The 11,929-nt window shown below is 67.1% G+C and overlaps 1 protein-coding gene and 1 long non-coding RNA gene across 2 annotated transcripts; one reads left to right on the top strand and one right to left on the bottom strand.

The window, feature by feature from the left end:
* The first annotated feature begins 1,582 nt into the window (after positions 1-1,582).
* NKX1-1 (NK1 homeobox 1) lies at positions 1,583-4,712 on the top strand. The gene is made up of 2 exons (XM_036297298.1): positions 1,583-2,045; positions 3,759-4,712. The coding sequence occupies exons 1-2, from the start codon at positions 1,583-1,585 to the stop codon at positions 4,610-4,612; spliced, it is 1,317 nt and encodes a 438-aa protein (XP_036153191.1). The 3' UTR covers positions 4,613-4,712.
* A 4,630-nt stretch (positions 4,713-9,342) lies between these two features.
* Positions 9,343-11,927, bottom strand: LOC118665294. Its single transcript, XR_004970609.1, has 2 exons — positions 9,608-11,927; positions 9,343-9,562 (listed from the first exon to the last, which is right to left on the bottom strand). It is a non-coding gene; the product is annotated as an uncharacterized LOC118665294 (long non-coding RNA).
* Between the last annotated feature and the right edge of the window lie 2 nt (positions 11,928-11,929).

Below are 11,929 nucleotides of genomic sequence, written 5' to 3'. Positions count from 1 at the left end.
CACAGCTCTATCCCAGAGCCCCTGCAGGAAGGTGGGCGGAAGGAGATAATTACCTCCCTGAGATGAGAGATTAGCACCCTCCTTCCCCCAGAGGTGATTTATAATTTAAAGATAAAGAATAATCAAGTCCTGGCGACGAAGGACACAGTGTTGTGGGTCTGATTAGAATCTCGGATGGACCGGCACGCGGGGGAGGGGCGGGGCTGGGGGAGGGGAGGCCCGGCCTCGGGGTCCCTGAGGCTCAGCCTGTCGGAGCTTGGCCCAAATTACAGCTGATCGGTCCCCCATTATTTCTCCCAACTTTTAATTTCTGCTTCCAAAGGATCATTGCCCGCGGTAATTGCAAAGGACCCGTCCTTGCGCGCGGAGCAGGCTCCGGGGACCGCGGTGTGAGGCGGCGCGCACCCCGCCCGGGCACAGGCGCACTCACACCGTCACACACAGCCGCGCACGCTCCCGGCGCTGCTGCGCGACTCCCCCTGGGCCACGGCCGGCCGGGGTGCCCCTGGGCCGGAGCCGGGGTGGCGGGAGCCCGCGGAGGAGCTGGTGCCCCGAGGGCGGGGCGCAGGGCCTGCGGGGAGCACAAATAACGCCCCGGGCCGAGGGCCCTGCTCCCGGCGCGGCGCGGGCTTGCGTGAGGCCCCGCTTACAGGTTTCTGTGCGGATCCTGCTGTGGCTGCGACTCCCGGGCCTTTGGGGGCGGGGCGGAGACCGGAGGACGGGCCAGCCCCCCTCATTGTCGATTCCGCTTCTGAAGAGCCCCCCCCCCGCCCCCGCCCCGCCCCCCTCCATGGAGTCACCAGGCGGGGCCCTAATTTGACGGCGGGAAAGGGGCGGGCGCGGGGGAGACGGAGGGGCAGAGACCCGGCAGAGGAGACCCCAGACCGGAGCGGAGCCGAGCGGAGCGACGGGAGAGGCGGGGCGGCTCCGGGGGACTCGGCGGAGGCGGCTGAAGGCGCGGCCCAGACCCGAGAGGCCCGCGAGGCCCACTCCCCGCGCCGGCGCCTCGGGAGCCCGCAGAACGCAAGGGCCCGCGCCCGGACCCAGAACAGAGGCCGCGTCCCGCGCGGGGACGTCCCCGCCGCCTCCAAGCTCCCGCCGACCGATCCCGCGATTATTTAAAAGCCGCGGTCTCCTCCCCCTCAGCCCGGGAGGCGGGTGCCGCTGACCGAGGACGGCACTGCAGCTCCCGGCTGCGCGTCTGTCAGTCCGGCCGGGGCTGCTGCGTCCGTGCGTCCCGCGCGAGGCCCGCCTCCCCTGCCCCGGACCGTTCGCAGCCAATTAGGCGCGCGCGCTAACGAGGGCGGTGGCGCCCCGCGGCCGCCGGCGGGCGCACGTGTGTGCGGCGTGTGGGCGCGTGGGCGCCGCCGGTGGGGCCGCCATAAATGTGCGGGCCGGGCGCGGCGGGCGCCTGAGGCGGCGGCGGCGACAGAACCGCAGCACCGGCCGAGCGCGGAGCGCCGCGCGGGAGCGAGCTGAGCCGCTGCCGCCCGCACCGGGCCGTGCAGGGGCGCACCGGCCGCCGGAGATGGGAGCCCAGTAGCCGGCGAGTCCCGAGCGGCCGGATTGGCGGGAGGCCGGCATGAGCGCGAGCGGCCCGGCGGCTCCCGGGGACGGCCCCGCGCTGCCGCCGCCGCCTCCCGGACCAGGCCTGGGGCCCGCACCGCTCGCGCCCGCCGCCGCCGTCGCCCGGGACGCCATGGACGGGCGAGCCGAGCCGCCCGCCTTCTCTCGGTCCGGAGCCCCGCCGCTGGCGGCCAGCGACACGGTGCCCGCGGCGCCCGAGGGAGCCGGGGCCGCCCGCGCCGCCCCGCCGCCGCGCCCCACCTCCTTCTCGGTGCTGGACATCCTGGACCCCAACAAGTTCAACAGCAGAAGACGCCGCTGCGTCCTGCTGGGCCCCGTGCCGCCTGCCGCGTGCGCCTCGGCCCCGTGCGCCCTCGTCCCCGCCGCCCCGGGGCGCCCACCGCGCGCAGAGGAGCTGGGGCACCGCGCCCTCGCCGCCGCCGGAGGAGCGGGAGCCGCCGCCGGAGCGGAGCCGCCTCGTGAGTAGAAGACGCGGTTTTGGGTCGGGGGCGCGGGGCAGGGACCGGCCGTGCTGCGTTAGTGCTCCGAGACGCCCTCGGCGAGCCCAGCGGCCCGGGCCCAGGCTCGGCGGGAAGTTCGCAGCGCGCGGGGCCCGCACCCGCCCGCCCTCAGCCTCCGTCCGACCCGGACTCCGGGGCCCGCGCCGAACCGCGCCTCCGGGTGGCTCTGCCAGGCCAGGGCCAGCTGCGGGTTGCAGGGCGGCCAGGTTCTGCCCCGCGTGTCGCCAGCACCGGAGGGAGTTGGAGGCGAGGACGCGCGCTGGCCGGTGACCTCCCCGCCTGGGCCGCGGCCGCCTGAGGCCTCCTTCCCTCCCCCCACTTTTTTTTTTTTTTTTGACAAATCAGACTAATTGTGACAAAACGCTGGTTATCTCTGGAAAAACAATTAAATCCCTTCGATTACAGTTAAGGGGAAATGTGCTTAGCGGCGGAAAGCGCCGGTAATGGGGCGGCCCGCGCCGGCCGGTCGATATCCCATTACGGCCGCGCGCATATCTCTTTCAAGCACCTTGCAAACTCCCCCCTGAACATCTAAATTATAGGGTCAAAATTCGGATAATTACTCGATTAAAACCTATTACACTTATTAGGGCCGCGATCGACCAAGGCTGCATTCCACCGGCTCCTGATTGCTTTGGGTGCCTCCTCCGCCCAACTTCCTGGCCTGGCTCTCAAGATGGGGAGCACTGGGAGGGGGCGCAGGACGGGGTCCTGAGGCAGGTGGCCAGGCACCTGCGCTGGCCCCTCCCGGTGGGGCTGAGTTGGGAGGACCCTTCCCGCTTTCAGCCTGGCCGGCGGGGTTTCTGGGTGTCCACCCTGGGGAGGCCCAGACTCCAGTCGGTCAGCCCCTTCCTTCTGGGCCCACCCTGTGCAGGGCAGAGGCTGGGTGGAAGGTGCTCAGGGTCCCAGCCGCTGCTGAGGGGGGTGGGCCGGCTTCGGCTTTGCAGGCTCCCAAGCCCTGGCGGTTGCCCTCGAGGATCTGCCACTGAATTTGTGGTTTACTCCCTGGTCTCGGTACCAGCCAGGACCTCGGTGCCCAGCAGTGGCACCCGCCAGGCTTCCCTCTTGTGGGGCGGGAGCCGCACAGACCCACCCCAGGGCAGACACTTTCTTCCTAGTTTCCGGGACCGCGCGGCCTCGATTGGAGGACCCGGCTGGGTTTAAGGTGCCGCCAGGTCCAGATTTCAGCAGAGGAGCGAGGGTGGCCGGTTCCGGGCGGAGGCCAGAGGCAGAGACAGCCCGGGCAGCCGTGCTGGTCCCAGAAGCCCCTCCTGGGGCGGCCCAGCCTCCAGTCCGCACCCGCCCGCGCCTCCTCAAGGCGGGGACTCGGGCGTAATACTCGCCGAAATAAACGAAATGGCCCTTAACCAGTCTGTGCTCCATACAGATGAGTTTAATGAAGTTTGTATCTGCCTGCGGGTCGATCCGAGTTTTCGCTACGCCGGAAGCTCCGAGGGTCCTGCTCAGGCCCAGGCGCGTGGCTGGGGCGCGGGAGGAGCGCGAAGGCGAAGGGAAAGGCAACGAATAAAGGAAGAAGCAACGAAACGGGGGAAGGGGTCGTCGTTGCGGGGCAGCGGGAGTGGCGGCGGGAGGGTGGGCCCGCGGGGAAGCAGGCGCGAGTCTCACTGTGCGTTCTCCTCCCGCCCGTCCCCCCCCCGCCCCCCCCCGCAGACGCCGGCGACCCCTACCAGGCGGACGAGGCCGAGCCCAACGACTACAGCAGCGGCGGCGGCCGCAGCCCGAGCGCGGACAGCGGGGACGAGGCGCCCGACGAGGACGAGGACGGGGACAGGGCGCCCGAAGCAGGGGCGGCGCCCGGAGCGGAGGAGGCCCGAGGAGGCGGCGGCAGCCTCGCGGCCCGCGGGTCGGGCTGCCCGGGCACAGCCGAGGCCGAGACGGCGCCCGGCACCGTGGACGAGGCGGCGGCGCCCGGCCCCCGCGGGAACTCGCCCGGAGCTCCGGGGGCGGCGGCGCAGGGGGGCGCAGGGACAGCCCCGCAGGGCGCGGCGGGGGCCGCCAAGCCCAAGCGCAAGCGCACGGGCTCCGACTCCAAGTCGGGGAAGCCGCGGCGCGCGCGCACCGCCTTCACCTACGAGCAGCTCGTGGCGCTGGAGAACAAGTTCAAGGCGACGCGCTACCTGTCGGTGTGCGAGCGCCTCAACCTGGCGCTGTCGCTGAGCCTCACCGAGACGCAGGTGAAGATCTGGTTCCAGAACCGCCGCACCAAGTGGAAGAAGCAGAACCCGGGCGCCGACACGAGCGCCCCGACCGGCGGCGGCGGGGGACCCGGGCCGGGCGCGGGGCCGGGCGCGGGGCTGCCTGGCGGCCTCAGCCCGCTCAGCCCGTCGCCGCCCATGGGCGCGCCGCTCGCCATGCACGGGCCGGCGGGGTACCCGGCGCACGGCCCCGGCGGCCTGGTGTGCGCCGCGCAGCTGCCCTTCCTGTCGAGCCCGGCCGTGCTCTCGCCCTTCGTGCTGGGCTCGCAGACCTACGGCGCGCCCGCCTTCTACGCGCCGCACCTCTGAGCGCCCCGCCGGCGTGGGGCCCGTTCGCCGACGGGACAGCCGCTGCCCCGGAAGAATTTGAGTTCATGAGGACGCTCGGGCCGGCGGGCCGCGAAGCACTTTGCCGAACTTGGTTCAATCAATAAAGCGCAGAGACTGCGCCGCGTCCCTCCGACTCTCGCGCCGCCGCCCGGTCCCCCTCCCTGCCCTTCGGTGGGAGCTTCGGTGCGACGGGGGCGCCCGCGTGGCGTTCGTTCCATCGGGCTCGGGCCGGCCTCCCACAGCCAAACTCGCCTGGTCCCACCCCGTGCGCTCGGGTTGGGCACAGAGGTTACCCGCGTGCGCGCTGGAGTTCCCGTCCAAGACCCTTCCCTCCGCCCGGACTGGTGGCCCCGGGACGTCCCCTTCCCCTCCCCTGATCCTCGGCAGCCGCGGGGAGCGAGTGGGTGCGCCCAGAGGACGGAACAGGCGGGTCGCAGCCTGTCCCCTGAGCGCCCCCCACCCTGAGCGCCAAGCCGGGGTGGGGCATCTCCTGCTGGGCACGTCCGGCCGCTGCCCGCACGGAGGGAGCTGGGGCTCCGGGAGTGGAGGCACCTGCCGGGAGCCCCTCCCCAGCCCGACTCCACGTCCCCGGGAGGAGCCCAGTGCGTCCGCGTGGCCACCAGCGACCCGAGGGGCCTCTGAGCGACGTCCCCACGCGAGACCCGAAGCCCTAGGCCCAGTGCTCCGGGGTCAGAGACGCTCTTGGCGGTGAGGGTCCCTGAGACAGCACCTGCCGGATTCGGAGGGGATGGTGGGGCCGCAGCCACCAGTCTGGCGGCCTGAGCCTCGCACGCGGAGGGATCCTGCCGCGCTGGGCCCGAGGGTCTAACGGGCACCCGGAGCTGGTCGGCGGCGCCACCGCGGCTGCAGGGCCGGGCTGCGGCCCAGAGCATGATCCCTCTGCAGGGGCGGCCACCCCACCCCGCCCTGACAGGAGTGGGAGAGCGCGGCCTCCCCACCACCAGCTGGCACCCCCACCGCCTGGCCACCGGCCGCCCTTCCCCTCTGCCCCCCCCACACCACCCCTCTCCTCCAGGCCACTCCCTCCTCTGCTCTCACTGCGGCGGGTGTGTGTGTGGGGAGCGGGAGGGGCAGGGAGGGGGGTCTGAGCTCCTAGGCCTGACCCTCCTCGCAGGCTCAGCACCACCCAACCCGTGGCTACAGGAGGGGGCGCAGGACATCCCTGACCTCGCGCGGGGAGACCTGGGTCTCCAGGGGTAGGCAGCTGACTGAGGAGGCCCAGAGGCTTCAGAAGTTTCCAGAAGGCCCTCGGCCTCATAAATCACCAGCGTCCCTGCACACTTAGCCTGAGGGAGGCTGGCGGAGAGGCCAGGATAGGTGCGCCCCCAGGACCCAGGAGGAGCCCCTGCCTCCCAGTCTCCAGTGCGGAGCTCAGCGGCTTCTCAGACCAGGTGCAGGCGCACGGGGACCCCAGCCCAGCTCTGGGGGCTCAGACCTCAGCTGCCAGCAGGGCCCACCTCTCCCCTGTACCTGCGGCCAACCGAGAAGCAGCAGGGAGAGAAGGTGTTCTGGACACAGCAGCTCACCAGCGCTGGCCTCTCCCGCTCCCCCGCACCCTCAGCTCCCCGCACCCTCAGCTCCCCGCACCCTCAGCTCCCCTGCACCCTCAGCTCCCCGCACCCTCAGCTCCCCCGCACCCTCCCGCTACCCCGCACCCTCAGCTCCCCGCACCCTCAGCTCCCCCGAACCCTCAGCTCCCCCGCACCCTCAGCTCCCCGCACCCTCAGCTCCCCCGCACCCTCCCGCTCCCCTGCACCCTCCCGCTCCCCTGCACCCTCAGCTCCCTGCACCCTCAGCTCCCCTGAACCGGCTGCACCCGCACACTCCCTGCACCCTCATGCTGCTGCTGCTGACCTTCCAAGGTCACCCAGACCCAGCAGCCACCCCGCCTGGAGCAGGGTTCAGGGCGGCTTGGAGGCCATGAAGCTAGGGATGCGATGCCCCTCACCCTCCCCCCACCATATGCCCTATCCCCCCCCCCTCCCCCATGGGGCCCTGAGCAGGCCCTGCTGTGGCTTGGGGCCCCACAGTCCCTCTAGGGCACACCTGGCATGTGTCAGGCCCTTGCAGGGCAGCCTGTGGGCTCTAGCTATGGTTATGACATGGAGGGCACTGAGGCCTGGAAGGTGGTGGGCGTGCTGGGGACACCCTCTCCCTCCTGGGGGAGCCCAGCTGAGACCTGGCTCTGGCCCAGCTCCCCCACTCTCTCCAGTGGGGCGGTGCTGGGCGCTGGCCTCTCCGAAGCTGCCCCACCCCTTCTGCTCCCACTGGGCCTGGGCCCCCTGCCTGCCCAGCTCCCTGGGGTCCTGTGCCTGACTCGGGGCCCAGCTCCCCAGGGCCTGGGCTGGATGCAGAGGCGAGCGGTGGCCTTGCTGTCCCCTTACCCCTGACCCCCTTCCCCATGGTTCCACTTTGGTGTCAGTGTCTTGGGGGCTGTCATCACCCAGGACCTGAGTGTCCTGGCCCAGGCAGCATCCTCCGTCCACAATCCCAAAATTGTACCCATGTAGTGTCCACAACTAACCACCAGGTGGAAGGAGCCTTGCAAATAGCAAGGCAGGACCCCTGCCCGCTGCCCTGGCCACCCTGGGCTCCCTCCGCCCGCCCCGCCCACAGCCCACTGCCCGCTCTGAGGGTGGTCCCTTGCTGTGTTAGGACTGGCTTTGGCTGCAGGAAGGAAAACATCGACTGGAACAGCCTTGAAAGGAGGTCATCGTCTCTCCTGTGGGGTGACGCTGGTTGGGGTGGCCCTGGACAAGGACACCCTCACAGAGTCCTCGGACCCGGCTCTGCCCAGCTGTCTCCTGCGTGGTCCCCGCTGGGCCCTCATCCTCCGTCAGGTCCCCTCCACTCAGCAGACAGGAAGGGAGAAGGGCCATGGCCTTTCCCGTTAAACAGCCCAGGTAACAGCTGCTCGCAGCTCCCTGGCCAGAGCAGCTCCCTGGCCAGAGCAGCTCCTTGGCCAGAGCTCGGTCACATGGCCATTCCTGGCCCGAGGCGGCTGGGGAAGTGTTATTCCCAGTCAGAGGGATGGGCAGGGGCTGCTAGCAGACCTGCCACCCGCACAGCTGGCTTAACCAGTTTTGTCCTGCCCCCTTCCCCGCTGGCATGGAGGGGACTCTGGGCCCTGTCCAGCCACGGCCACACCTCAGTGGGACAGTCACCTGGCCTGCAGCACCCACCCCTCTCCTGCCCCCACGTGCCTCTGTCCTCGTCTCCAAACCTGCCCTCAGCTCCCCTGCTCGGCCCCTCAGAGCCACCACCAAGGACTGTGGGCACTGCCCTCTGCACTGGCTTCTCCTGGCGCCCATCACCCCTCCCTCTCGGGGCTCCTGTGGCTCCTGGGCCCCTCCTGCCCCACCCGCTGTCCCCGGTCCAGTCAGGCCCAGGTCCGGAGGCCAGGTTCCCTCTTCCCCATCTGGGACCACAGCCTCACCCGGGCCCCGCCCACGTCACAGGGAACCCTGGCGCCCTGTGCACCCTCGCCCTCCTCACTCCCCGTGGGCCCACCCAGGCCCAGCGCAGCAGGGCTGTCAGGCTGCCCCCATCCCTGCCCACTTCTCACAGGCCCCTTGCTCCTGGCCAGCGGGCCTGGAGTGTCACGTCCACCACCCCAGGGTGCAGCCAGGGCCCCTAGGTCTCCGTCCTGGGCCACTTGCAGTTCACGTGCCACCAAGAAAAGCCACTCAGCTGGGAGGGGCCTTCCCAGCCCATGGGGACCAGGGAGGCTCCTGGAGGGCAGTGCTCTCGGGGAGGGTGCCGGGTGGGCAGCAGGGAGCGAGGGGCTGGGGGCTGGACAAGCAGGTCGCTCAGGGATGCAGGGAGTGTCCCGAGGGGAGACACAGGGCTGAGGCGCACAGGTCCTGGGGGGCCTCATCCATCCCGGGCCCCACCCCCAAGCATCCTGGGATTGGCAGCTGCTCCAGGACACTGCCCCTCCCCCCCACAGTCCTATGCAATGGCCCCTGTGCCCAGGCGGTAGGGCCGGAGGGGAGGAGCTGCTGGGACCTCCGTGCCCTCCCAGCTGTGGAGCCCTCTCCTACAGGTGGGCTCATGCCCCCCCCCCCTCTCTGACTCACAGGGACCCAAGCCACACTGACAGGCAGAGGAGGGGTGCAGCCTCCTCCCCCTCACCTGGGGCCTGAGGGAAGTGGCTCCCCAGCGCCCAGTCACTGGGCACCCTGGACTCCGTGGTGGAACCTGCACCGGGCCTGCCGGCCGCCAAGGCCAGCCACCCCCGCCCTCCACGGGCCCCTCTGGCCAGAGACATGTGGAAAGACCCACAGGTTTGTCTTTTGACACAGGAGCGGGTGACAGTGCTCCTGATCCAACGCCAGGGAGAGCCAGGGAGACGCCCTGACTCCACCTCCAGATGCAGGGAGGTGGCAGGTGTGGGACACAGGCAGGCAGGGAGGGGACAGGGCGGAGCAAGTTCAGAAGCAGCACCTCCTCAGAGGGACCGTCTGCAGGGCATGGGCCCGTTAGTAAGTGGAGGGGACCAGCCACTGCAGTCAGGGTTCCCGGGTCACAGTGCATAGTACACCGAAGGGATGCAGAGCAGCGACTTAAATGTAAGAGGAAACCCACCGTGTACAGAAGAACCGTGGCAGTGTTTTTACATAAACGCTGCTTGGGGAAAACAGCCCTCAGGAGCCTTTCGCAAAATCAGAAGACAAATGGAGGAAATATTTGCAATGTACAACGTAGGGCTCATTTTCTTAATGAATAAAGAGCTCCTACAATTTAATAAGTAAACAAGCCAACAGAAAAAGAGCAAGGGCCAGGACACAATTTATAGAAAAGGAAAACAAGTCTCACTTCTGAGACAGATATCCAACTCCGAGACTGCACGTTGCCTGGCGAAGATCGACGACTGCCATGAATACGCCGAGGGCGTGGGGGTCAGACCTGGGGTCCGACGTCAGGAACACGCCGAGGGCGTGGGGGTCAGACCTGGGGTCCGACGTCAGGAACACGCCGAGGACGTGGTCATGGTGGACTGACACCACTTCTGAGAGCCACACTGCAGTCTCACCACATGGTACTTGCCCCACCGCCCTGACCAGCACCCCCCTCCCAGGAGTGAAGCCCAGGAAGCATTCACGTGTGAGAAGACGCGCGTGTGAGAAGACACGCGTGCATGCACACCTGCCGCAGGACTGCTGGCCACAGCAAGGGGGCAGAGCCCTTGCCAACACTGAACCTCCACGCACACCACGGCCGTCCGCACGCGGAGGCCACGCGGGCACGGGGCAGCCCCTCCCACGGCAGAGGAAGGGCCCGTGAGCCACAGAGAAACCGGACAAACTTTTCCAAAACTCTGGGAATTAACACAGACTCAGAACAATCCAAGGAGTGTTCATCCGAGAAAACAGCTGGGCCTGAGTCGGGCTGCTCTGTGGCTTCAGTGTGCGCTGCTCCCACTGCCCCTCAGCTCCGGGCCCGGGAGGGGGAGCCTTGTCCTCAGGGAATGGCCACTAGATGACCGCCCAGCGGCTCCCTGGAGATCGCACTTGCAGGGCCGGCTCGCCTCTGCCTGAGTGCTCGGTGCGGGTTGTTTAATGATGCAGCTGCTGGCGGGAGACCAGCTGGGCCAACCAGAGGCTGACCAAGACCCCAGGCCCTCACCTCTGACTGACCTTGAAGCTCTGCACAGGCGGGAGGGGAGGCAAGGCAGCGCTGGCACTGCCTGGCGGAGTGCTGAAGGTCCATCATCAGCTGGGCAGTACACTGACCCAGCAGAGACCTCACGGCCAAGCACAACAGAGAACACAGACTTTACAGAACTCATCAGACACCGAGCAGCCTGACTCCCAGGCGGCTACGTCATATTAATTAAAATGTTCGATTTTCAATCACAAGACAATTGTGAGACACACAGAGACAGGAAGTGTGGCCCGCACACAGGCCAACCAGGAGTCCACAGAAACCGCTCTGGCTCCGCCCAGCTGGTGAACTTCCTGGACAAAGGCTTCAACGCAACCACTCAAATATGTTTAAAGAACTAAAGGGAACCACAGCTCAAGAATGAGAGTGAGAGTGACGTTTCACCAGAGAGAACATCAGGAAAGAGGAAATCGCAGGCGAGAACAAGCAGAAGTGCTGGCGCTGAGAAGTACGAGGCCTCTTCCAGCGAAACCGAGAGTCACCAGCAGGCCCATCGCACCTTCACTGGCAGGAGCAGGAGCCTGGACCTGAAGAGAAGCCACCAGGTCCAGCCTGAGGGACAGAAAAAAGGGTGAAGAACAAACAGGCCTCAGAAACGTCATCGGCCAAACAGTCGCGCACACAATGGCAGCCGAGGATGAGACGGGGCGGGACTCCCCCACAAAGTAACGGTCAAACCTTCCAAATTCCACATCAAGAAGCTCAACAACTTCCAAGTAGGACACACACGATCCACCCGGTGCCTCCCAGGGACACCGCCAACGACAGGCGGCTGGGAAGCAGCAGGAGACCCTCACGTGCCAAAGGCGCCGCGTGTCAGTGGCAGCGGCTTCTCGTCAGGTCCATGAGGCCGGACGGCGATGGGGGGCGGGTTCCCAGTGTCAGAAGACTGTTAGCGAATTCTGCTCCCAGCAAAGCTTGTCTTCATAATGAAGGAGGAGGAACGAAGGCATTCCCAGACAGACACGGAGAGAACTCACTGTTAGATCTTCCTTCAAGAAATAAAAAGGGCATCTCTGAGGCCCAAGTGAGAAAACACTAGACTCAACCCCACCAGGAGAAGAGCGCTGACAAAGGCAACCACAGAGCCACAGAGAAGACGGCATGATTGCACGTTTGTTCCTGAACCTTGCCTTCCCTCTGATGTAAGCCAGCTGCACAAAGCAGGGCCCTGTGCGTGTTCACGACACCACTCACGGGCCACACAGCAGCCTAAAAGCCTGCTCGACTTGGTCAAGCATTGCATTCCCTCGCCCCTATTGCCAGGGCAGGGCCAGACCAAATACTTTCTTCCGACCCTACAGAAATAAAGCTTATAAACGAATGCTATGAACAACTATATGTCAGCAAATTGTAGCAACCTAGATGAAATTCCTACAAACTACTGAAGCTGACTCAGGAGGGAATGGGAAATCAAACCGATCTATAAAACACTGAATTAGTATAAGACAAGTGAAAACTTCCCATCTGTACAAAAGTCACATGAAAAGATGCTCAAGCCTGGCTGGTGTGGCTCAGTGGTTAAGCGCCAACCTATGAACCAGGAGGTCACGGTTTGATTCCCGGTCAGGGCACATGCCCGGGTTTCGGACTCGATCCCCAGTGTGG

The sequence above is a fragment of the Myotis myotis genome, unplaced genomic scaffold (assembly GCF_014108235.1).
Source record: "Myotis myotis isolate mMyoMyo1 unplaced genomic scaffold, mMyoMyo1.p scaffold_m19_p_1, whole genome shotgun sequence".
Taxonomy (NCBI): Eukaryota; Metazoa; Chordata; class Mammalia; order Chiroptera; family Vespertilionidae; genus Myotis; species Myotis myotis.
Note: the sequence above shows the minus strand (reverse complement) of the source record. Positions and strands in the feature narration are given on the sequence as shown.